This window comes from Urocitellus parryii, chromosome 4 (assembly GCF_045843805.1).
Source record: "Urocitellus parryii isolate mUroPar1 chromosome 4, mUroPar1.hap1, whole genome shotgun sequence".
Classification (NCBI taxonomy): Eukaryota; Metazoa; Chordata; class Mammalia; order Rodentia; family Sciuridae; genus Urocitellus; species Urocitellus parryii.
Window position 1 is genome coordinate 15304681 of NC_135534.1, and position 26207 is coordinate 15330887.

The window sequence follows — 26207 nt, forward strand, 5'->3', positions numbered from 1 at the left end:
CTTTGTTACAGCAGCTCTAGCAAACAAATACAATCACCAAGTCTCATAAGTCACACATCATCATTTCTATTCTATTTCTTACAGGTGAGTCACTAAGTCCAACCCATGCTGAAGGGTAAGGGAATTAAGCTCCGTGACTTGAAAGGAAGACTACGAGAGAGTTTGTGGGCATAATTTAAGTCATCACCAGTTCTATGAGATGAACTGAAACCTTATGACAAATTCTCCCCTTTTGTTTAAGCTGAATCCAATTGGACTCCTTAGTTTTACATTCAAAAGTCCTTATAAAGAATGTATTTGTTGGGCTGGAGTGGTTGCTCAGTGGTAGAGCTTGCCTCAACACGTGTGAGGCACTGGGTTCAGTCCTCAGCACTGCATATAAATAAATGAATAAAATAAGGTCCATCAACAACTAAAAAAATATTTTTAAAAAAGAATGTATTTGTGACCAGGTGTGGTGGCGCACACCTGAAATCCCAGCAGCTCAGGAAGCTGAAGCAGGAGGATTGCAAGTTCAAAGCCAGCCTCAGCAAACTTAGGGATGCCCTAAGCAACTTAGCAGGACCCAGGCTCAAAATAAAAAATAAAAAGGGGCTAAGAATGTGGCTTGGTGGTTATGTGCCCCTGAGTTAATCCCTGGGACCAGAAATAAAAAAGAATGCATTTGTGTTTCTCTAATAGATTTTTGAGAAGAGATTTTGTAACTCTAACTCTCAGGAACCAAACATAGAGCTGGAATGTTTGCTTTATAAAGATCCTTATTCCATTAAGATTGCCAAAAATAGCAACACATTCCATGTGTATAGCATTTTAGACTTCACATAGCACTTCCCTAATAAATATCTACTTAAAGATCAGCTGAGAGAATGACTACAATGTTTGCAAAGGTGTGAGTAGCATTATATTTCCTAGGTGTGGTTCATCCCACGGATAACAGATATTTGGCTTTTATATCCTTGTATAAGCATATAAAACTTTGCAGATAACTTCATGCACTCATGCATTCAGCAAGTATATATGGAGGGTCCATTATGTACCTCAGACTGGACTAACTACTAGAGATAAGAAAGTTCCTCCCCTTGGGAAATGTATCATCGGGCATTAAAATTTTTGTTAGATTATGTGTCCCAGGTTGGAGTTCAAACAGAAAAAATTCTCTGGGTGGCCTGCCTGCCTCCATCTGCCTCTCCAACCTGCATCTGTCTACTGAGCATCACCCTTTTCTGGACACTGGATGGCACACAGAGGCCAAGAGCCTTTGAGGAGTGACTGTTTTAGCAAGAACCATATGGTTAAAGAAACACAGTTGTCTGAAGTTTAATTTTAATGTTCTGTGAATACTTTTTCCCCTTTCATGCTGCAGGGGATCTGGGCCAAAGACTGTGAGTGGGTGAAGAGGGAGAGAGAAATGGAAAACTAAAAATGACAAATGAGGGAAGCAGTGGTACATTCTCACTTGAAAAAATAACTGAGAAGAGATGGCTGGGTGTTGGTGTGGGTGTATGCAAATGATATGTAAATTGACACCCATGCCAGCTCAACTTATTACAGCCCTTTTATTTTACGTGTTTGGTGGGGGTCATTGGGAATACTCTCCTGGAGTCCATTATGCCCAGTTTTTGGCTGCTAACTTTCACTCATCATGCCTATTTGATTGTGGGTGAAACATTTCCCCCACCCTGGCCCTTTGGATCTCCTTTTACCTCTCAGAAATGGATACATACTCTTTAAGGTTCCTCCCGTTTTTACTTACAGTCTTTATACGGTCAGCAATAGTTTCCTTGGCCCTCTGTATTTTCACAAAACCAACCCCAGAACTGGAACACTCCTCTAAAGCCCAAAACATGGTGAAGATATGAGCAAAAGGAGATAGTAGGAAAATAAAGCTGTAGAGTAGAATCATCCGTAGATAATTCACAGAGGAAAAGATAGGGGAGAGTAGCAAATAAAGATAAAGAACCACATTATCTGTGTCTTCCCCAGCAAGTACATTCAGAGCAATGCTACATCCCTATTAGGTTATCAAATTTTTAAACTGTGGAACTGAGCAAATTTATGTCTCTCTGCTGGTAAAGTTCCCAGTATGAGAGGTATCTGAACAGACGGTTAAGGGCCAACTAGTGAGAATGGTGAAGCATGTGTCCTCCAGTGCCATTTGGAAGGCCCTTAATGTCCCTTCCAACTTGTGATTCCACATTTCCATGAAAGCTTAATCAGATTAGACTGAATTCCCTGAAACTCTCAAGTTTTAGGTTTCTCCACCCTTAGTCTGTATTTAGAAGACCTCTCATATCCTGCTCTATACCTGCTCCAACCAATGCTCGATCATCCCTCCTCTCTTCTCCAGCCCCAAGTCGTCTTTTATGCCTAATCTGAGAAAAAGTAACAACCTCAGATACTTCTATCCTGAGCCCTCCCTGATATACCATTAGTCAATTACCAGTTAACTTTTGGGGGTTCCTTTTATTTCTCCCAAAGTTATTTCCTTCTTTTATTCAACCAATAAATAAGTATCAAACACCAATGAGTGTCCTGCTGTGTGTTTGGCACTACATGGAATAAAGAACATGCATACACGTTGTTCCCTCCCTCTAGGGTGCCTATAGTTTGGCTATTGGGGTGAAACTACCACTGTTCACTAATAATTTTCAAAATAGTTTCACCAATCAACAACTCAGAGGCATATCGAACACAAAAGTGCTGTGGGAATTGAGAAGAAATACTGCTTTCACTTAGGGTGGTCAAGAGGAGGGGAAATTTAAATTCGACAAATGTAGAAAAGGTAAATCTTGACTGGGAGAGAGAAGGTCATGGAGAGCTCTGGGAACAAGAAGTCAGGAATTATGGCAGGTCGTTACGTGCATGAGTCTGAAAGGATAGAGCACAGGGGCTTCTTGGAAACAAGGCTGGAGGGCGGCAGACGTCATGAGAGGCAGCCATCATGGAGTTCCTGAAAGCCATCCTCCACAGCAGCTCCCGTCCTGGAGGCTGTGAGCCAACTGCGTTAACACTGGGGGCTATTTATGACTGAGGGAGAAAATGCTGTGAAGTTATCAGCCCTCAGAGGCTCGTTTCAGCTACTTCCCACACTCAGCACCATCCTGGGACTGAACCACGCGCTGTCAGCGGTGAACACCATTAGCAGGAAGGTCAGCCCTCAGCCAGCAGAAGAAAAGATGGCAAAGGGTATGGAGGCTTGAATGAGGTAGGTAGATGTAGGAGGAAGGTTGAGGGGACAGGCTGTTAGAAGGGTGGAGAAGGGGACACAAACCTGAGATACAACCCTTAGGAAGCAGAGGACATGTTTAAAGGAAATTCCTTGCAAGTTGCTGTATGAGAAGGTATTTCAGCACCCTGGGCCTGGACAGCACTCCCCCCCTGGCTTGCTCTTTCCCTTGGCCCTTCTGAGTCTGTGTGGGATATCAGGTTCCAATTCTACCCCAGATTCTCTTTTTTCTCTTCTTGCCAATCACCCTCTCCACAACCATTTACTAGGCCTTAGCAGCTGCTCAGATGAATTACTCTGATCTCTTTGGAGATGCCTGTATTTAGCAACCCAAGGAAAATCGCTTCTGGTAAAATGGAGTCAAATATATTGCTCGTTTTTTACTTTGTTTCCAGGAACAAAGCTACATTCTGTAATTTTAGTGGGCATAATTCAATTCATAGTCAATATAAAGCTATTACTCACTGGGAGCTCACTAGGTACCAGGCATTACATTTGACACAACTAGAAGTGCCCAGTTAGTCCTCTAATATTCCTTGGGAGGTAGAGATTTTCAACACCACTTTACAGATAAGGAATTCTAGAGTCACAGGCATCATAATATCTATCCATGGATACACCACCAATAAATATCAGATGTGAATCCTGGTTCAAATAATTTGTAAGACCACGTTATTGCAGACAAGAAGATTTTAGTTGGAACACAAGTTAACAAATTTATTTGAATTGTTGCATAACAATTAATTTTAATTAATTTTAATTAATTAAAATTAATTTTAATGCGCATTAAAATACAACTGCTATATTAACTCCCTGAATTTTAAGGATATTGTTTCAAAAGGTAGGATTAGATCTATTTCATTTTTAAGTGAGTTGAGTTATTAAATATTGATTAAATATTACAAGTAGCATGTATGTTGGGAAAAATCATGACTGGCTTTTGGAAAACACTGCACTAACTATACTTTGCATATTATTGAGTGATATTTTGAGAACCTATCCAATCCCTAATCTTGTAAATGCCACTGAGCTTATAATTTGCCTATAAAATCTACAGTCAACAAAGGCACACTGAGATGCAAATGATAGGGGCTTATCATTTGCATCTCATAGATTACCAACTAAACTCACTCAACAGGAAAGTAACTCCAAACACCAGTACGGCAGCACAGTGGTTCCAGTTTATATCTCAGCAAAACTACAGGTTTATTCTCTGATGAATCTTTAAGGTCATGAAGTTGTATGTTAATTTGGTGAATCCCTATAGTCCTCTGTAATTGGCTCCTACCAGGCACCTATTCCTGCTGCCTTTATATCTATGTCTCCTTACAAGGCATCTTAAAACCCCAAATGTTTATGAACATGGTCAGAGAGATTCCTTAGAGGTATTTCCAAGTGCTGGTGAAACTTACAGTCTGTTAAGGCATTGTGTACTAATTAAAACATCATGTGGTTGCTTTTGGTGAGAATAACAAACTGTGTGTAATAATTCAAATTTATGTTTTTCAAAGCCTAATGGAAAGTCTCTCATTTATAAAAAAAAAATTGAAATTGATGAATGTGTTCTGGGGAGTGGCCACAATGTTTCAATATATGGAGTTCACAAAATTGAGCAGTGTTGTGTGGTGAAAGATAGAGAATCACTCTTGTAAATGATAACAGATTTGTTTTATCTGTTACAAGATTTATTTTCTTCTGTGCTTTGCTCTAACCAAGGATTTTTTTTTTTGCATGTAAGAAACAAACAACTGTTCAGGTTATGCTCAAGTAAAGGGGTGTTAGTACTGCAAAGATGAGAAATCTTAGATGCTAAGTATAACAGGCTTCATGGATCTAGATCTGGTTGGTATTTGGGAAGTGACAATGGAGTCTCTGTGTCCCTCTGTCTCTCTAGGGATGAATTACTCTCATCTCTGCTTTTTCTGGTGTGGCCCTTCCCTATATCCTCTCTGTAGTGGCCCCCTCTGCCTAGCCAAGCCTTCTGCTCCCCTATTAATTCAGCTTACATATGCTTCTGGTTGCCATGGTGCCAGCTCTCAGCCTGACTCAAATAGGCTCCTGAGCTTAGCCCACACAACCACATTTATTCCCCAGATTCTTGGGAAATACAAGCTGAAAGATGCCGGTTCCTGACACAGCAAGCTGTGTTCAGTTCATAACATGGCACAAATATGGAAGCTAGACTAGCCCCCTAACTGAAAGAAAGGAGCAATTCCCAGAGAAAGGAACTATGAATAGGCAGGTATCCCAACAAAGTCCATCATACTTTTATTTGCAATATTTATCAAGTCTTCTTGGAAATAGGCACCATGTTAACATTAAGTAATAAAAACTAACATTAAAAATAAACTCACCAGAGGAGTTTCAAGATGACAGAATAGATAAGGTCACTTTTCATGCTGTTCTGTGGCATGAAACCAAGAAAGCAGACAGAAAGCTTCTCTGCAAACTGTGAGGTATGAGAAACCTTCAGAGGCACTACAAATCCACAAGGTAGAAATTCTACTACCTCATATCCATACTGCTAGATGGGTAGACACACAAATAATATGAAAAAGCAAGTGAACAACTTTCCTCAAACAAACCAAGGTACATCCATAACAGAATCTAACAACACTGTGGTGGAAGAAATATCAGAGAAGGAATTTGGTATATACATAGTCAAACTGATCTATGAAGTGAAATCAAAAAGAAAATACAGGAAGTGAAAGGTCACTTCAATAAAGAGAGATTCTGAAATAAAATCAAGCAGAAATCCTTAAAATGAAGCAATAAATAAACCAAATTAAGAATTCAATGAAAAGCACCAACAACAGACTAGAGCACTTGGAAGACAGAATTTCAGGCAATGAAGACAAAATAGATACTCTGAAAAACAAAATAGACTATTGAGAAAAGATGTTAAGAGTCCTTGAACAGAACTTCCAAGAAACATGGGACAATATGAAAAGAGCAAATTCAAATTAAGATTTATTGGGTTAGATGAAGGCTCAGAGATACAAATGAAAGGAATACACAATATTTTCAATGAAATAATATCAGAAAATTTCCCAAACCTAACGAATGAAATGGAAAATCAAATACAGAAGGCTTAAAGGACCCCAAAAGTATAAAATTAAAACAGACACACCAAGGCACATTATTATGAAAAATGCCTAACATACAGAATAAAGATAGATTTTTAAAGGCTTCCAGAGAAAATGGCAGGTAACATTTAGAGGGAAACCAATCCAGACACACAAATAACAGCTGATTTCTCAACCCAGATTCTCAGAGATAGGAAGTCTTAGAATAATGTATACCAAACTCTGAAAGAAAATGCATGTCAGCCAAAAATATGGTACCAAGAAAAATTAAGCTTCAGAATTGACAGTGAAATAAAAAATTTCCACAATAAACAAAAGTTAAAAGAATTCACAACTAGAAAGCCTTCACTACAAAACATTCTCAATAAAATATTTCATCAAGAAGAAATGAAAATAAAAGTAAAAAACCTGCAACAGGAGAAACTACACTAGAAGAACAGTCAATCAAAGGAGAAACTAATTCAAAGCAAAAATAAGAAATAAATCAAAATGACAGGGAATAAAAATCATTTCTCAATAATAACATTGAATGTAAATGGACTAAATCCACCCGTCAAAAGACATAGACTGACAGGTTGGATTAAAAAATAAGACCAATTCATACCCTATTTGAATCAAATGTATGATATGTCAAGATCATTGTTTTGTCTTGAACAACTAATAAAAAATAAAAATTGGGAGTTCATAACCCACTTCAATCTAATGTATGATATATGATATGTAAGGAGCTTTGTAATGTTGTGAACAACCAAAAAAAAATGAAATTGTATCAGTGAGGATAAAGAAAGTACAAAGATTACAGGTGATTGTTATATAAATAAATTGATATGTTATATAAATAAATTGATCAATTTATAAATTAAAAAAAATAAGACCCAACAATATCCTATTGGAGGTAAAAGGATGGGGGATAAAAGCATATCACTCACAAGGATCACATAAACAAGAGAGGGGGTTTCTATCCTCATATTAGATAAAGTAGACTTCTTGCCAAACTTAATCAGAAGGGACAAAGAAGGCCATTTCATACTGCTTAAGGGAACTAAACATCAACAAGACATAGCCATTGTAAATATTTAGGATCCAAACAATAGAGCATCTACATACATAAACAAACCCTTCTCAATTTAAAGAATCAAATAGGCCACAACACAATAATACTGCATAACTTTAACATACCTCTGTTATCACTGAATAGATTCTCCAAACAAATTTTTTTAAAGGAAGCTATAGAACTAAAAACACAATTGATAATTTAGACTTAACAGACATATATAGAATATTTCATCCATCAATGACTGAATACAATTTCTTCCCAGCAGCACTTTCTTCTCTAATATAGACCATGTTATGTTAGATATCACATAGATTGGCATGCAATTGTAATCTTACTTGAATATATTTTTGGCATCTCTAGGGTTATTTTGATAGCTCCCTTTCCATTGATATTTAATTTTTGTGTTCTTGATTTTTTTTCTTGATTAAACTTATTTGATTATTATTATCAACTTTTAGCTGTATTATTTCTTCTCTATCTCATTTATTTATTTATTTATTTATTTTTTTTTTTTAATATTTATTTTTTAGTTCTCGGCGGACACAACATCTTTGTTGGTATGTGGTGCTGAGGATCGAACCCGGGCCGCACGCATGCCAGGCGAGCGCGCTACCGCTGAGCCACATCTCCAGCCCCCTATCTCATTTATTTATGCTCCCATTCTTATTTTTTTCCATCCTACTACCCAATTTAAAAATAATTTGATTGTTAATCTAACTTCTTTCTGATACAAGTACTTTGAGTTATAAATATTCATCTGAGTACTGTTTCATCTCAGAGATTCTGATATTTTAAGCTTTAATTATCACTTAGTTTAAAGCACTTTTTATTTACTTTTCTTGTGCTTTCTTCTTTGACCTTGAGATATGTATAAGTAGGCCATTTAATTTTGAAGCAGTTGAGATGTGGTTCTATATGTCTTAAGGTGATTGATTCTAACATAATAAACCATGCAGGAAACCCAGTCTGCATGATTTCAAATTTTTAAAAAGTACTGAAAATGCCTTTTACATTGATTGTATTGGTTACATGTGTCAAAACGTCAAAACCGATCATACTTCAAACATGTGCATTTTATTGTACTTCAATTTTACCTCAATAAAGCTATGAAAAAAACAAAATAATAAAAACTAAAAAGGACTGGGGATATGGTTCTATGACAAGGCATCCCTGGCTTCAATCTGCTGTACTAAATAATAAAATAAAAAGAATATTACTTAATTCTTCTTCTGGTTATCATGTAAAGAAATAATGAATAAAAAGAGTTTTTATGTTGAAAAATAAAAATAAAAATAAGCTCACCAGGGCTGGGGCTGTAGCTCAGTTGGCAGAGCACTTGCCTAACACGTGCAAGGCCATGGGTTCAATCCTCAGCATCACCAAAAGATAAGTAAATAAACTCATGAGATATTGACTTAGTATTCTTTTTGCAGATATAAGAGCAAACCACAAACTGGGTAATTTATAAAGAAAAAAACTCGGGCTGGAGATGTGGCTCAGCGGTAGCGCGCTTGCCTGGCATGTGTGCGGCCCGGGTTCGATCCTCAGCACCACATACCAACAAAGATGTTGTGTCCGCCGAAAACTAAAAAATAAATATTAAAAAAAATTCTCTCTCTCTCATTCTCTCTCTCTCTCTCCTCTCTCACTCTCTCTAAAAAAAAAAAAAATTCTTAAAAAAAAAAAAAAAAAAAAGAAAAAACTCTCAGCCTCACAGTTATGGAAGCTGAGAACTCCAATAAATAGGATACTGAGATCTGATGAGATCCTTAGTGCCGTATCATAAAGTGGCAGAGGGCATTACATGGCAGGAGAGAGGGGAGAGAGGGACTGAGTCAGCTCAGGTCTCAGTCCCTCTTTTTCTTTTCTTTTCTTTTTTCTTTCTTTCTTTTTATATTTTTTTGTGTGTGCACATGTGTGTGTGTGTGTGTGTGTGTGTGTGTGTGTGTGTGGTATGTATGTATGGTAATGGGAAATCAAACACAAGATCTTACACATATTAGGCAAGTGGTCTGCCAATGAGCCATATCTCTAGCCTTTTTTTTTTCCTTAAATTTTGAGTCAGGGTCTTAGTAAATTTCCCAGGCTGACCTTGAACTTAAGATCCTCTGCCTCAGCTTCCGAGTATGTGGGATTATAGTCATGCATAGCCATACACAGCTCTTTTTTTATAAAGTCACTATTCACATCATAGGGGTCCCATCCTCAAGACCTCTGATCTTCCAAAGAGCCCATCTCCAAATAGCATCAACACATGATTTGGGTAAATAGATTTTCCCCAAACATGAACTTTTAAGGGACACATTCAGACCCTGGCAGATACTTACTGAGATCTGTAATGTGCAGCTACAGTGAGCAATATAGATGCTACAGTCTAATTAAGAGAGACAAAGATACATACATACATCAAAAGTATGTTATTAACATATGTATGTCCCCAACAAAAAGCAAAAGAGGGGTCAGCAAAAGGTGACATCAGTGTGATCAGAGTTGCTTCCCAAAGCCAGCACTTCCTCCCTCTGCCAAGTCTTACTCTTTAGTTATCATATCTCTTCTACCAGACAATAACCTCTCTGGCAACAACAAGCATATGACAGAGCTAGGACTGTGGCTCAGTGGTAGAGCACCCTCCCAGGGCCTGGCATGTGTGAGGCCTTGGGTTCAATCCTCAGCACCCCATAAAATAAATAAATAAAATAAAAAGATTCATTGACAACTAAAAATAGGAAATAAAAAAAGCATATGACATGTTAGCTTAGGAACCAAAATCCTCGACAAGACTCCTAAAGTACAAGATGTAAAAACAAAAATCTTGGGCTGGGGTTGTAGCTCAGTGGTAGAGAGCTCACCTAGCATGTGTGAGGCACTGGGTTCGATCCTCAGCACCACATAAAATAAAATAAAGACACCCTGTTCACCTATAACTAAAAAGGGATCAATCAATGGGATGGTATCAAACTAAAGAGGATCTTCAAGGCAAAGGAAATAATCAAGAACATGACCAGAGAGCCTACCGAATGGGAGAAAATCTTTTCCATCTGCACCTCAAATTAAAGAGCATTAATCTCCAGGGTATATAAAGAACTCAAAAAACTTAACACCAAAAAACAAATAACCCAGTAAATAAATGGAGAAGAAACTGAACAGGCACTTCACAGAAGGAGAAATATGAATGGTCAACAAGTATATGAAAAAATGTTCAACATCTCTAGCAATTAGAGAATTTCAAATTAAAACACATCATGTTCAATCACAATAATGGAATCCTTCTTAAAATAAGTTATACTGCGTGTCTATATAATATGTACACTATACTGTTCCATAGATCTAAAAAGAACAAATAAAAATTTTTAAAGATATATGATAGAAAAGGATCTATTGTGGGGTTGGGTTGTAGCTCAGTGGTAGAGTGCTTGCCTCACATGCATGAGGCACTGGGTTTAATCCTCAGCACCATGTAAAAATAAGTAAATAAAATAAAGGTATTTTGTCCATTTACAACTAAAAAAAAGAAAAGGACCTACTGTGGTTTCTTGTACATGGTAAGCATTCAATGAATACCCACAGAATGAATTAATAAATGAATGAATGTCTGTACGTATGCATGAATGAACAAATAGTGTAAGGGGGGGTCCGGCGGAGCGTCGGAGGGAGAGACCACACAAGAGACTTACTCCATGCAATTGGCAAAAGGGGATTTACTGGTGATCCATTCCAGCGCGCTGGGGCTCCGTGCTTACTCAAGAAGGGAGAGCAGCCCAGAGCCCCGAGCAGAGGTTCAAACAGAGCTTAAGTACACTTTTTGGGGAGGGCGGGAGGCTTTGCATACATCAGAACAAATCATCATGAGGCGAGGGAAAATTGAACAACAACTCTGAGACGTGATTGGCACATTCATTGGTGGGAACAGATCGGGCGGGGTTGATTGGTCATTCCTAAGCAGGGTACACATTCAAACTGATTGGTCCAGGCCCTGTGACGAACTGCACAGGGCCCTAGGCTAAATGGCCAGTAGGGTGTTGTCTTAACTATCTCAGGAATGTGGGTGTAACAGAGGAATTTAATAATACCTAATCTTTTACATTCAAGCTTTCCAGCTTAGAAACTTTACCCTTTCAATAGGAGGCATTTATATGTAAGCAGGATTTGAATATGTGCTAAAGAGAGAAGATATTCAAGGTAAATAAGAGAAAACTTCCTTTACAGTGAAGGCAATTTAAATATAGAAGTCAACATCGCTGGGAGTTTAAGTGGCAAAGACACTTGATTTAACTCCCAGCACCACACACACACACACACACACATAGATTGTATATATATAAATTAATGTGTACATATACATTAATAAATGTATATATTAATATATTAATATGTATATATTAATATATTAATATGTATATATTAATAAATGTATATATATACACATACATACATATACATACTGTGTTAGTCATTTTTATCACTGTAACCCAAATACCTGACAAAAATAATAGAAGAGAAAATATGTACTTTGGCTCACAGTTTCAGAGGTCTCAGTCTGTGGTTGGCTAATTCCATTCCTCTGGGCCTGAGGGAATAAGGCAGAACATCGTGGTGGAAGGGCTGGCAGAAAAAGCTGCTGATCTGGGTGCCGTGGTGCAGGCCTGTAATCCCAACAGCTCAGGAGGCTGAGGGAGGAGGATTGCAAATACAAAGCCAGCCTCGCAATTTAGTGAGGCCCTAAAGCAACTTAGAGAGACCCTGTCTCTAAATAAAACGTTAAAAAGGGCTGGGGATGTGGCTCAGGGTTTCAACACCCCTATGTTCAATTCCTGGTACCAAAAGAAAGAAGGGAAGAAAAGGGAAGGGAAGGGAAGGGCAAGACAAGGCAAAGGAAGGAAGGTGAGCTCTGGAAGGAGCTGGGAAGAAGATAAACCCTTCCAGGGCACAACCCCAGTGACCTGCTTCCTCCAACGAGGTCTCACCTCTGAGTAGCCCTCACTACTATTGGTGGATTAATCCACCAATGCAATCACATACCCCACAGCCAAGTGCATCCAGGGCACATTTTGTGACCCTCGTCTGACATCAGTGGATTAGGGACCCACTTCAGTGGATTAGATTCCCTACAATCTAAGCCCACTGTTACAGACCCACAACGATTTCTGACCTTCCTCCCTTGACTGCCTCAAGCTAGACAGGTTTAAGAAGCCAGCTACTCTCTTTCCCTCTCATCTTTTTGGTGAGAAATGTCCATGTGGTCTGCATCTGGCCCATGAGCTTCAGCTGAAATTGGCCAGCTGGCTTCTCGGCTTCTGGGGGGCTATTGCCTCACCACCTAGAAAAAGTCTACCACCAAACATCTTCTTTCCTTCCACTGAATTTGCCATCTTCTCCTGTTTTCTGCCTCACTCTTCTCTCATTCCTTGAGAAATAGTGGTCCTTCCTGTACTTGATTTGCATTCCTTGGGATCGCAAGAAAACACCTGTTTGATTAATTCCACTCCAAAATAAACAGGGAAAGCAGTTGGAGTGTACTCATGCTTCAGGAATATTGCCTCCTGTGACTATAGAACCACACTTTGGGGCAAGTACTTCATCCACGTTTTTTTTTTATTTTTGTGGTTGTAGATGGACAGAATGCCTTTATTTTATTTGTTTATTTTTATGGAGTGCTGAGGATCAAACCCAGTGCCTCATGCATGCTAGGCAAGCGCTCTACCACTGAACCACAGTCCCAGCCCACTTCATGCACATTTTGTAAAGGGGAAAATTCAGCCTAATTGACCTAACTAAGGACATACAATTAATAAAGTGATGAAGCCAGTTGATCTTAACCTGCTTAATTGCAAAATCCTTGCTCTTTGGACTTGCCTGGGCTCGCTTGCGCGCGCGCTCTCTCTCTCTCTCTCTCTCTCTCTCTCTCTCTCTCTCTCTCTCTCTCTCTCTCTCTCCCTCCCCCCTCTCTCTTGCCTCCTCTCACTTCCAGGTAAATTGGCTCCTTGGGGCTGATGCTGTCAGAACAATGGGCAGGATCCTCATTTGCACCTTCATTTCTACATCTGCTTTGTGTCCTTCACAGTCAGCACTTGGTCAGCCTTGGGGAGGCAGCAGTCACATAGGCATTGCAAACCCTTCCTTGCCCCAGAACCACAAAGGCAGTTTGTTCTGATAGCAGACTTTTTGTAATCCTGCCTTCCCCGGGCTAACACAAAGATAAATTGGAACTTTCTAAATATTTATTGAGTGATGAGGGGTGGAAAGGCAGCCCCCTGGTAGAATTAGAAATCACGGGAACCTGAGCTTAAAAAGCCACACAGGCCAGAAGAGGATGATGACGGAAATGAAGGAGATGACCAGGAAAGGAACCTCAATTACAGTTTACTGAACATCTGCTGCATGCTCTGCCAGGCGTTTTTTACAAGGAAAATGTTATTTAATTCTTACAGCCTAGAAGTCAGCAACCATTACCTCCCCTCCTTTTTCCTTTTCTTTTATTGAGATAAAATATACATAACATAAAATTAGCATCACAACCACTTTTAAGCATACAATTCAGTGTTATTACATATATTCACTGGAGCAAACTGTTACTTGCATATATGACTATATGGAGCTGAGCCTCGATGTTATGTATAACCATAATGCACAGATAAATATAAAATACATATATGCACAATATTGTGCCACTATCAGCACTATTTTTTTCCAGCTCTTTTTTATTTTTATTTTTTTTTTACCCAAATGGAGCACAATTTTTCATTTCTCTGGTTGTACATGATGTGGAGTTCCACCATTCATGCAATCATTTCCATTCATAGGCATAATAATGTCCATATCATTCTACAATCTTCCCCTTCACACCCTCATCTCTCTCCCCTTCCTTCCCTCTCTCCCCTCTGCTCAATCCAAAGTTCCTCCCTTCTCCCTTTGCCCCCACCCATTATGGATCAGCATCTACTTATCAGAGAAATCATTTGGTCTTTGGTTTTATGGGATTGGCTTACTTCACTTAGCATGATATTTTCCAGTTCCATCCATTTACTTGTAAATGCCACAATTTCATTCTTCTTTAAGGCTGAGAGTATTCCATTGTGTATATATGCCCCAGTGTCTTTATCCATTCATCTATTGAAGGGCATCTAGGTTGCTTCCACAGTTTAGTTATTGTAAATTGAGCTGCTATAAACATTGAGGTGGCTGTATCACGGTGGCATGTTGTTTTTAAGTCTTTGTGGTATAGACCAAGGAGTGGGATACCTGGGTCAAATGGTGGTTCCATTCCAAGCTTTCTAAGGTATCTCCATACTGCTTTCCAAAGCCACCAACACTATTTCTTTTCAGAACATTTTCATCATCCTAAACAGAAATTCTATACCCATTAAGCCCTAATCCTCCATTTCCCCCTGGTAATCGCTATTCTGTTTTTTTTTTTTATCTAATAATTTGCCTATTCTATCATGCTATGTGAAATGAACCAATTCCAAAAAAACCAAAGTCCAAATGTTTTCTCTGATATGCAGATGCTAATTCACAATAAGGGGATGAGATTAGGGAAGAAAGGAAGTACTTCGGATTAGACAAAGCGGAGTCAAGGGAAGGGGAATAAGAAAGATAGCAGAATAAATCAAATATTACCATCCTGTGTGCATATATGATTATCCAATCAATGTAATTCTATATCATCTACAACCAGAGGAATGAGAAGTTATACTCCATATATGTATTATATGTCAAAATACATTCTACTATCATGCATAACTAATTAGAATAAAAAATTTTAAAAAGAATTTGCCTATTCTAAGTTATCTCGTGTAAGTGGGACCATACAATACTTACCCTTCTATTTATGATTTATTTCACTTAGCATAAAGTAATAATGAAACATTTTCCTAAAGTGTTCTACAGATTCATATAATCCCCGTCAGAATAAAAATGACAGAAATGGGGGGGGATCCTAAAATTTGCATAGAACCCCAAGAGATTGAACAGCCAAAATCTTGGTGGGGAGGGGAAGATAGAGGTATCATACTACCAGACTTCAAAATATACTACAAACTTAGAGTAACCAAACTAGCATGGAACCAGCATAAAAACAGACACATAGAACAATGAAACAGTATCGAGAGCCAAGAAATAAATACACATATTTACAATCCATAAATTTTTGACAAAGATGTCAAGAATACACAACGGACCCCGGCACAGTGGTGTCTGCCTGTTATCCCAGAAACTCAGGAGGCTGAGGCAGGAGGATCATGAATTCAAAGCCAGCCTCATCAACTTAGTGAGACTCTGTTTCAAAATAAATTATAGGAAGATTTTTTTATAATGAGCTAGCACCTCACTCCTATGAAAGAGTAGCTATTATCAAGAAGGTGAAAACATAAAAATAAAAGACAATAAGGGTTGGAAAGAATGTAGAGAAAAGGAACACTTACACACTGTTGGTGGACATGTGAGTTAGTACAGTCATTATGGAAAACTGTATGGAGATATCTTGAAATATTAAAAATAGAACTACTACATGATCCAGCAATCCCCCTACTGGGTATATATATATTCAGGGGAAATGAAATCCATACGTTGAAGAAATGTCTGCACTCCCATGTTTATTGCAGAACTGTTTACAATAGCCAAGATATGGAATCAAACTGAGTATCCATAAAAAGATGAATGGATGAAGAAAATGTGGTATATGTGCATCATGGAATACTACCCAGTCACAAAAAAAAAAGAATGATATTTTGTTCTTTGCAAGAACTGAAATGAAACTATAGGAATTCTGTTAAATGAAATGGGGTGGACACAGAAAAACAAATACGTCATGATCTCACTCACACGTGAAATGTAAAAAAGGTTGATCTTTCCAGGCATGGCGGTGCATGTTTGTAATCCCAGTGACTTGGGAGGCTGACGCAGGAGGATTGCAAGCTCAAGAAAAGCCACAGCAATTTAGCGAGGCCCTGTCTCAAAATAAAAATTAGAAAAGCCTGAAGATGTGGCTCAGTGGTAAAGTACCCCTGGGTCCAATCCCCACTACCAAAAAAAAATAAATAAATAAACAAATTTAAAAGGATGATCTCATAGAAATAGAGAATAAAATTATGTCAACCAGAGTATGGGGTAGCTATGGAGGAGGGAGTGTCATGAGTTCATGATTGTCAAAGGATATAGAATTTTACAGTTCAACAGGAGAAAGGAGATCAAGAGGTGTTCTGTACAGCATGATGACAATGGATATGAGTATATGTACTCAAAAAACACAATGATCTCACCACAAAAATGTTAATTATTCGAGGTAATGCATTTGCTAATTAGCTAGATTGAATCATTCCATAGTGTATGTATACTTCAAAATATCAGTTTGTACATGATAAAAAGATATAATTTCACTTGTCAAATTTTTTTAAATTAAAAAAAGACACTCTGGAAATGACATATGTTTGCCAAGAGAGAAACAAATTAATTTTTGCATATAATATGCAGTAGAAGCCGATACAGTAAAATTGCAATTAAAATGAACAAACTATATTAGCATCCTGAAGTGTTTTCCCAAATATAACACTGAAGGCAAAACAGCATATTGCAACATAACATGTACAGTGTGAGCTAGAATCATAGATGTGCCTCTTTCTTTAGAAATTTACTTCTCTGTTTCTCGTTTTTCTCATTTGTAAAATGAGGACCTAAATGAACTTCATATGTGTTAAAACCTTAACATGGTGTTTGGCACAAAGAAATGTTCTGTGGAATTGTTGGTTGTGAATTTCCATCTATAGTTGTAAATTTGTTAAAGAAATATAGACTTGCTAAGAAGACTCATGCCAAGCTTGGAAATGGTGGGAAAAGGTGAGTGGCATGTCTTCTCAATGTCACATAGTGGCACTGTATAATAGTCTCACGCAAAGATTACTTAGGGGATATGTCTCTTTTCACTCACTGTTACTAAGTCTCAGACTTAATGAAGCTACATACTAACTTGTAGACAATTGTCCAGTAGAGATGCAAATCATTTCTGACTTAGAGAAAAGACAGCCCAAAACACATAGTTTATTGTCATATAGGATGAGAACCACCAACCACTCGAGCAATCTTACTCTAACTTTTCTTTATTAACTTTCCCAGGAGTATCCCAGCATCTCAACACTTTTTTTTTTCTCCTCTTGCAGTACTGGGGATTGAACCCAGGGCCTTACACATGCTAAGAAAGTACTATACCACTGAGCTACATCCACAGTCCTTTTTATTTTTTATTTTGAGGCAGGGTCTTACTAAGTCGCTGAAGCTGACCTTGAACTTGGGATCCTCCTGCCTCAGTCTCCTGAGTAACTGGGATCATAAGCATACACCACTGCACCTGGCTCTGGAATGCTTTTTAAACCAGATTGAACATCTTACTGTTCAACCTATTAATAAGTTAAATAAGAGCTTTGAAAGGTGTTTCTTATTTATATAAGAATCACAGTTTTAATCGTTCTATAAATTGTGCTTTCACAGACTGATGGATACAAGCCAAAATGTATAATAACAGCTGCCTCTAGGGAAAGCATGGTGGGGATAGAATACATGGGGATTTCAATAACCTAGAATCAGTAATTTCTCTGATTTAAAGGTGTATGTCTAAAATACATATCACAAAATTATTCACATTTATTAAATCACAGGGCTAGATAGGTGGGTGTTTATTTTATTAATCTCTGTTTTTAATTTTTTTAATTTCCAACAAAGTGAAGCTTAAAAGTACTAAAGCCTCTTGTTAGGGCAAGATAGAAAGTTCTGTGCCTTCCTTTATCCCAAATTACTCACCCAGCACCATTTGAGAGAATGAAGGACTTGTGAAAAGATTCGTAGATTAAGTTCCAAAAGACAGGGGTTAAAGTCTTGGGTCTAAAACTAATTAGCTGCCTGACCCTGGGGAAACCACTTCTCCTTCAACATCATCTTTATTTCCTATAAGAGAAGCCCTGAGAAATTATGGCATATACCACCCTGCTTATGAATTTTCTTTAACCCAATACCAAGCTGAAAAAATATAAAAATAAGGAATTGCAATGCTTTCTCTGTGATGTTTAAATTTGTTTGTTTTTTTGTTTTGTTTTGTTTTGTTTTCTTCCAGTACTGGGGATTGAACCCAGTAGCACATTACCACTGAACTACATCTCCAGCACCCCCCACTTTTTTTTTCTGATGGGGTCTTGCTAGGTTACTGAGGCTGGCCTCAAACTTGTGATTCTCCTGCCTCAGCCTTCTGAGTCCCTGGAGTTTCAGGGATGCACCACTATACTTGGCATATTGCACTGTTTTTTAAAAAATGTTATTAAAAGGGGCTGGGTTGTAGCTCAGTAGCAGAACACTTGCCTAGCATGCATGAGACACTTAGTTTGATTCTCAGCAACTCATATAAATAAATAAAATAAAAAGCTTTGTTTTTTTAAAATATCATTAAAAGTTTCAGGAATAGGGCTGGGAGTGTAGCTCAGTAGTAGAATGATTACCAAGAATGCACAGGGCTCTGGGTTCCAATTTAGCACCACCACACACACAAAAAAAAGTAGGGGCTGGGGACACAGCTCAGTTTGTAGAGTACTTGCCTCCCATGCACAAGGCCCTGGATTCAATTCCCAGCACTACCAAAAAAAAAAAGTTTAAAATATATATACAAGCAGTCAATCTGATAAATTAACTTACATGGACCTATTGCCAAGCCTCAAGAATTACCAACTTCTGGCTTTATCTTATCACTGTTCCCAGAAAGATTATTTGGAAGCAATTCCCAATGTCCTATAATTTCCTAGTGCTTTTTTCTTTTAAGGTTCAAATATAGTTTTGTTTTGTTTTGTTTTTTAATGTTGGTGTCTCTGCTTTTCAGGTGCTCTGAGCATGCTTTTGGTCTTCCCCTTGGACCATGCAGTCCCGACTCAGGGGACTGCTGTACTGTTCCCCTCCTCTGAGAGCCCCTCAGCTCTGATAACCATGATTCACAGGACTTTGGCTGCAGGAGTCTCAGCTGAGCTCAGCATGACAGTCTCACAGGAGCCCTGTCAGCTGACAAATGGATAAGGAGGAACTTGTCCCAAGCAACAACTAGCATGTGTCCGCACTCCTGGTAGCAAACCCCTTGGCCACTCCTCATGCCCGTTGGCATTTCCTGTGCTTAAAGTTAGCTTCATTTTTGAAAATATCATTTTTTAAAATTGCTAATATAAGTCAACTACTCTCTACATTAACAAGGCCCCCAGTGCCTCCTCAGATGATTCCCTAGTGCCCAAAGCCAGGAGAGGTCCTAGGAGGGTCCAGCCTCAGAATCCCTGCCCTAGATGTCCCCAGCTCGCCTCAGTGCTTCACCACTGCTGGGACACAGTCTTTGACAATAGCAACAAAAGATTATGACAAAATCCTTAACGACATGCAGTTGGTTTAAACCCTTGCCCCAAACAACACACTGACCGCAGAGTCTCCAACCTGTCTGCTCAGTATTAGGGCCACAGCAGGCCCCCAATGTCCAGCAGTAAAGGTTCTTGAGTCATTTGGCTGAATAAGTAAACAATTCCCCAGTTTCCTATGAACTCCTAAGGAGCAAAACAAGTTTTCTTCACCCACACTTCAGAATCTGGGAGGAGGAGGAAGGCTGCATCCTGTTCCTGCTCAGCCCTTCCACTTTCACAGGACACCACAAACCCCAGGAACCCCAGGAGGTACTCACCTGCCTCTCTCTGCCTCAAGACCAAAACAAGTGCCTAAAATCTACAGGGGACAATCTCTTCTTTCCTGAAGCTGAACCCTCCAGGACCCCAGCAGCAGATAGAGAGGTGGGTGTATTTCAAGGACATCCCCAAATTCTAAGCCTCCAAAGCTACTCATGACCCAGAGGGGATGGAGCTGACCATGATGCATCCAGGGCTTCAGTCCTGAGTGCCACACTGTCCCTGAGCCTTATGTCTCATCAACAGGTCTGATGAGACTGTTTCTACAGGTAAGAGAACCTGAAAGACACAGGTTGGAGTGAAAGTGCGTCTTAGAACTGCCCCTCGTGGCTAGGCTGAGAGGATCTGGAGCCCCCTGCAGGTGTTATCAGGCTGGGGAGCGCCATCGACCAAGGTTGGTAATTTGCCTTTTGGAAATTCTAAGTTCCACCAGAGCTAATTCAGGAAACTGAGGGTGCCTTCCCCTCTCCTACAGTCCACCCCGACTCCCTCCACTGTTCTGTCAGTCTCCAGGCCTTTCCTGAGATCCCAGGGCATTCAGAGCTCCTGAGCAATTTCTTCCAGTGGCCCACTCTTTATGTGTCCATAGTCTCAAATTGTGGGGGAATGGAAGTTAATGTAGATCAAGTAAATGGAAATTCATGCATGTCGAGTGCCTACCCTGCTTCCAGAAGTTGTGCTAAGTACATTGACAAGCATTAATTCCTTCAGTCCTGACAAAAACTAGGTGAACCAAGACTCAGAGAGTAACCCTACCAAGCTCCTGACTTTCCAATGAACCTTCTTCTCAGTAAATGTTGACTGAGATTAATTCTCACTGCCAAGTCCTTGCATCTCCCCATCTTCTCGGCATCACCAGACCTCCCTCATTCCCCAAGCTCCAGCCCCATGCTTTCTCAGCCTGAAGTCTTCCAGGACTACTCTGTGTCTCCATCACCCTTCTCTCAAGGGATTCCAACTGCAGAGTAGGCACCACCCAACTCCACCCTGTTTTGTGGCAGCAAGTTTTTCTCTTCACAAAATATTAAAGATGTTAAATGCCCACAGCCAAGTCTTATGCTAGTTTGGAAAGTAGTTGTTTCAGTACTTTGAACAACAAAAATATTTTTGAATAACATTAGTTGTTCACATGCTTGCTGATTGCTTGATATAGATTTGAAAACCATCTCTGCCTTCTGAAGTTATAATGTGATGGGAAAGCAGAACTGTGGCGGTGGGGGGAAGCAACAGTAACAAAACCCTGTTGAACAATTCTAAGGACATCTTCATGATCAGAAATCAACTGCCAGATTACAACAGCACACAAACCAGGTGAGTAGGAGAGTCTGACTAGAAGGGCTAAAGGTGACGTTATGGGATTGTGGAAGAACTTCCCTGGAGATACTTTGGAACTTAGAGCCTCAGTTTAAGGTTATTGGCCAAGGCCACCACAACTGAAATTTATTCATAGGATAACTCTCAAAGAATCAAATGACCATCTGGGGGTTGGGATGGGAGCAGTAGAGGACAGTCCTGGACCATGTGAAAACAGTGGGAGACGGGGGTTATGAAGGAAGACAAAATCCCTCATTTTCTGTTAAAGAGGATCTAGGAGCTCAATCTAAAAATGATGTTGCGTATGACTTTGTAATGTGTGTAATGAGTGTGATTATGGGACCGGGTGGTCCTATCACAGCAATATGAAAGAAATAATATTCATTTGTAGATCAGAGACTCACAGACATTTGGACTTGGATAAAAGGAAGCCCTCAAGAAGGTGAGAAAAGAAAGAGTAAGGCCCCTGGGTGGAGAAGCTGGCGTTGAAGGCCAGAAGCTGGCTGTCCTAGGTTAAACCACAAGACATGAATAGGAACCAACCCCAGCCTTCAGGGTTGCATATTCTGACCTTTATAACAAATAGATAATCAGTCCATGAAGGGTGTGGAGTGTTTCAGTGTTTTAGTGATTCTCCCATTGTCACATAATCACAAACCCAACTCTGGGAGGAAAGAGAGGCAGCAAGGGTAGAAAGGGGGATTCTGGAAGTTTCAGGAGCTGACTAGTTCTAAGGCCACAGTCTACAAATTGGAGCTGTGTGCCCCTGAAGGTAAGTGAAGACTCTTTAAAGGGTTCAGAGGCAAAACAATCTTAATAAGTTTTGAACTTGCAATCCTCCTGCCTCAGTCTCCCGATCCAGAAACCCCCTTCTACCCTAGCTACCTCCCTTTCTCCCAGAGATGAGTCTGTGATTACGTGACAGCGGGAGATTCACTAAAATATTCCACACCCTTCGCGGCCAACTGTCCGTTTGTTGTAAAGGTCAGAATATACAATTCTGAAGGCTGGGGTTGATTCTTATCACATGATTCCATCTCCTAGTTTAACCTAGCAAAACCAGCTTCTGCCCTTAAACTCCAGCTTCTCCACCCAGGCACCCAATATATTTCTGCTTATTCTTTCTTTTTATCATGTTCCAGAACCTCAGTGTCTGTATTAACCCTTTCCTAAAACCCGTTTTCTTGGGAATGCATCTGTGATGGATATGCAGTACTCAGTTCTCATCTCCCCACATCCCCTCACAATTGTCCCTCTCTCACTTCGGAAAATAAATGCATGCTTCTGACCCATCCTCAATACTACTAGAAGGTATTTCACTAGCATACAAAACACGTTCTAGGATACCACACAAAGATATAATTTGAGATGTCGGTGTTGAAAAGTAAATGAGTTTAACATCTGCCTATAAAATTCTTGTGATTTGAGTAATTTAAAGTGTGGAAAGATCAAAATCTTTCAACAAAATGGAAGGAGAATCTTTTCTAAGTAATAGATGATAAAATACTAAAAATAATTTTTGATGACACATCATGTGTGATTCTTGGCTATAACTAAGGAATTCAGTTAATTGAACTGCATTACCTCAACAGAACACCTCTATTCTCATGTATTAATTTAAGATAACAAGGTTCCTCAGAACTTACAATTTCATCACAAAATTTTTGCCAGAGATTATTGCTATGAGTGGTCAAGGTATTTAGATCCTAGTTACAGCTGGACAGAACTTCATAAATTCTCCACAATTATCAGGTATACAGCATCTTTTTTTTCTAGGCAAGTTCATGTGGATTCTTTGTATGTTCCTGGAACACACCGACACAAAGATCCATAGTCAGACAGGAAGCTCAGGGAAGATAAACTCGCTGCTGAGGAGTGACTTCAAAGACTTTTTATTCCAAACCTTGATTTAACTAATGAGAAATAAGAAGCCCAGAGAGATGAAAATTGTCCCGGGTAGCAGAGGAAATGGGGAACATCAGGAGCTAGAAAGCAGGTCTATCCTGTCAGCCCAGTGCTCTTTCTGTCGTACCCTGTACCAGGTAAACAGGTAAGAAAAGGTGAGACTGTGTTTCCGTACTCTTCTGCACGGTAACACCACGCTTCCTCCTCACCCTCAATATAAACCTGCATAACATGGATGGAGATATTCTCCTAGGACTAATTTAAGGATGTATCCCAGACCATCCAAGAGGAAGGTTTAGGTGAACAGAAAAGAGTGGAGAGTGTATGCAGGAAGGAAAGACCTCTGGGCATTTCCACTCCTTTCAAGAATTAACTTCTTGGATGGCAATCAAACAAGCACTAAAAGACCATTTCCAAGCTGAAACTCTCTTAGGAGACTGAGAGTGTCAACTCAGCAGACTTGCTAAGGACAAGATGATTATGGTGTAGAGGAGTGAATGTCCTGAGGAATATTTAAATGCAAAACATTTAAACATGTCAGAATGAATACGATACATGCTACAACATGGATCAACCTTGAAAACATTAAGGTAAAGAAAAGGAAACAAACACAAAAGGCATATATTGTCAGGCATGGTTGTGCACACCTGTAATCCCAGAAGCTCAGGAGACTTAGGCAGGAGGATTGCAAGTTCAAAGCCAGCACAGCAATTTAGCAAGCCCCTCAGAAACTCAGTGAGACCCTGTCTCAAATTTAAAAATATAAGGGCTGGAGATACGGCTCAGTAGTTAAGTGCCTCTGAGCACTTTCTTTTTTGTGTATAAAAATGTTCAGGAATGATAAAGGAAGGATCGTTGCATTACCTAGTCAACACACTGCACTGTGTTCTTGAAGATGGTGAATTATTTGCTGCGTGAATTACATCTTCAATTTGAAATAAAAACAGAATGGAATAAATGTCAGATGGAGCTATGGACATATTGTATATTCAGAGGCACAAGAGATTAGGGAGGATGCCACACACTGTGTCCCTCACCTTTAGATATTATTCTTTCCGTTTTTCATTTAGGTCACACAGAAATCATGAGAGTCTGCATATTTTCTTTGTTTCACAAATGAAGAAACTGAGGCTCACATACAGTTTCTACAAGGACACAGGACCTGTCAGTGCCTCAGGCTAACTAAGAACCATGTCTAGGTGGCTTCCCAGCCTGTGCTTTCCAGTACACTATGATGCTTCCCTTAGCCTCTGAGAAGGCAGCCTCATACTTGCTGAGTGTTCCTGCCCATTTCACCTTGCACAGTGGTGGGCATACTCAAGAAATAACTTATCAATTGTCACCTCTGCAGATGACACCTAGAGAACTAGCCCTTGCCAGCCGCAACTACACTCCTGTTACCAAGTTCATCCTGCTGGGATTCTCCAATTACCCAGACCTCCAGGAGCTTCTCTTTGTTGTCTTCCTGCTCATCTATGTCATGACACTTGTGGGAAACCTGGGAATGATAGCACTTATCATCACTGATTGCCGTCTCCATAGTCCCATGTATTTCTTCCTCAGTGTCCTTTCTTTTATTGACATTTGTTACTCTTCTATAGTCACGCCCAAGCTCTTGGTCAACTTTCTGGCATCTGACAAGTCCATTTCTTTTGAGGGATGTGTGGTCCAAATGGGATTCTTTGTCATGCATGCAACAACTGAGAGCTTCCTACTAGCCTCCATGGCCTATGACTGCTTCATGGCCATCTGCCAACCCCTCCATTATGGTTCTCTCATGACCAAGGAGACGTGTCTCCAGTTGGTGGCTGCTTCCTATGCATTTGGTGGAGTCAATTCCACTATCCAGACTGGGAATGTCTTTGCTTTACCTTTCTGTGGGCCCAACCAAGTACCACACTACTTCTGTGACATCCCACCACTTCTCCACCTAGTTTGTGCCAACACAGCCATACCAGAAATGGTCCTCTATGTCATCTCTTCACTGGTTACTCTTCTGCCTGCCACTGTCGTCCTTACCTCCTACACCTTGGTCTGGGTGGCCATTGGGAGGATGCGCTCAGCAGCTGGGCGGAAGAAGGCCGTCTCCACATGTGCCTCCCACTTCCTGGCCATTTCCATTTTCTATGGCACTGTGATTTTCACCTATGTTCAACCCCATGGGTCCACAAGTGATTCCAATAGCCAGATTGTATCTGTCTTTTACACCATAATAATCCCAATGCTCAATCCCTTCATCTACAGCCTCCGCAACAAGGAGGTAAAAGATGCCCTACAGAGGAAGCTCCAGGTCAACAACTTTCCCTGCTGAGTCCTGCAAACTTGTTTTTTGGACTGAGGAAGACATAGCATCTTGCAAATCCCCTGGTAAATTGACCTAGAGCAGCCCTGATTTTGAAAGATATGAAAGTGAGATAAGTAAATGTTTTTCTACAGAGCATTATAGTTGAAGAGCATCTAGTTTGTGCCAACACAGCCATACCAGAAATGGTCCTCTATATCATCTCTTCACTGGTTACTCTTCTGCCTGCCACCATCGTCCTTATTCATCATGATACTGAATCCTTACCACCATATTCTTAGTAGCCATTGTTAAAATGATCCCATTTTACAAATGAAGGATATGGTATACAGAAAAGTAAGTTAATTATTTAAGTTAGAGTGTGGATTCAACATCAAGAATTTCACACCAACACAAAGGATATTTCAGTTACACCACAGCCACAGGTTAAATCTTTATTAGCAGCTCATCAGATTCCAAAAAACATCACAAAGAGGCAATGCAATCATTTCTATTTTGCCACTGATTTGGTGACATGGGAGTGGATAAGATGTGACTCAGTTCTCTCTTCCTATTCCAAAGAGAAAGATTACCAGGATAAAGATAGTCTCATATCTTATTGCAACTACATTTTGCTGAGCTGTCTCAGGAT

The 26207-nt window shown here is 39.6% G+C and overlaps 1 protein-coding gene across 1 annotated transcript; it reads left to right on the forward strand.

Annotated features, from left to right (window-relative positions):
- The first annotated feature begins 24625 nt into the window (after nucleotides 1-24625).
- On the forward strand, nucleotides 24626-25585 carry LOC144254191 (olfactory receptor 5J3-like). The gene has a single exon (XM_077797211.1). It carries the CDS (start codon nucleotides 24626-24628, stop codon nucleotides 25583-25585), a length of 960 nt encoding a protein of 319 aa, XP_077653337.1.
- Nucleotides 25586-26207: the final 622 nt, after the last annotated feature.

What these genes read in the sequence shown, in the direction of transcription:
- LOC144254191 (XM_077797211.1), top strand. Translation starts at nt 24,626, where the DNA reads ATGACACCTAGAGAACTAGCCCTTGCCAGCCGCAACTACACTCCTGTT.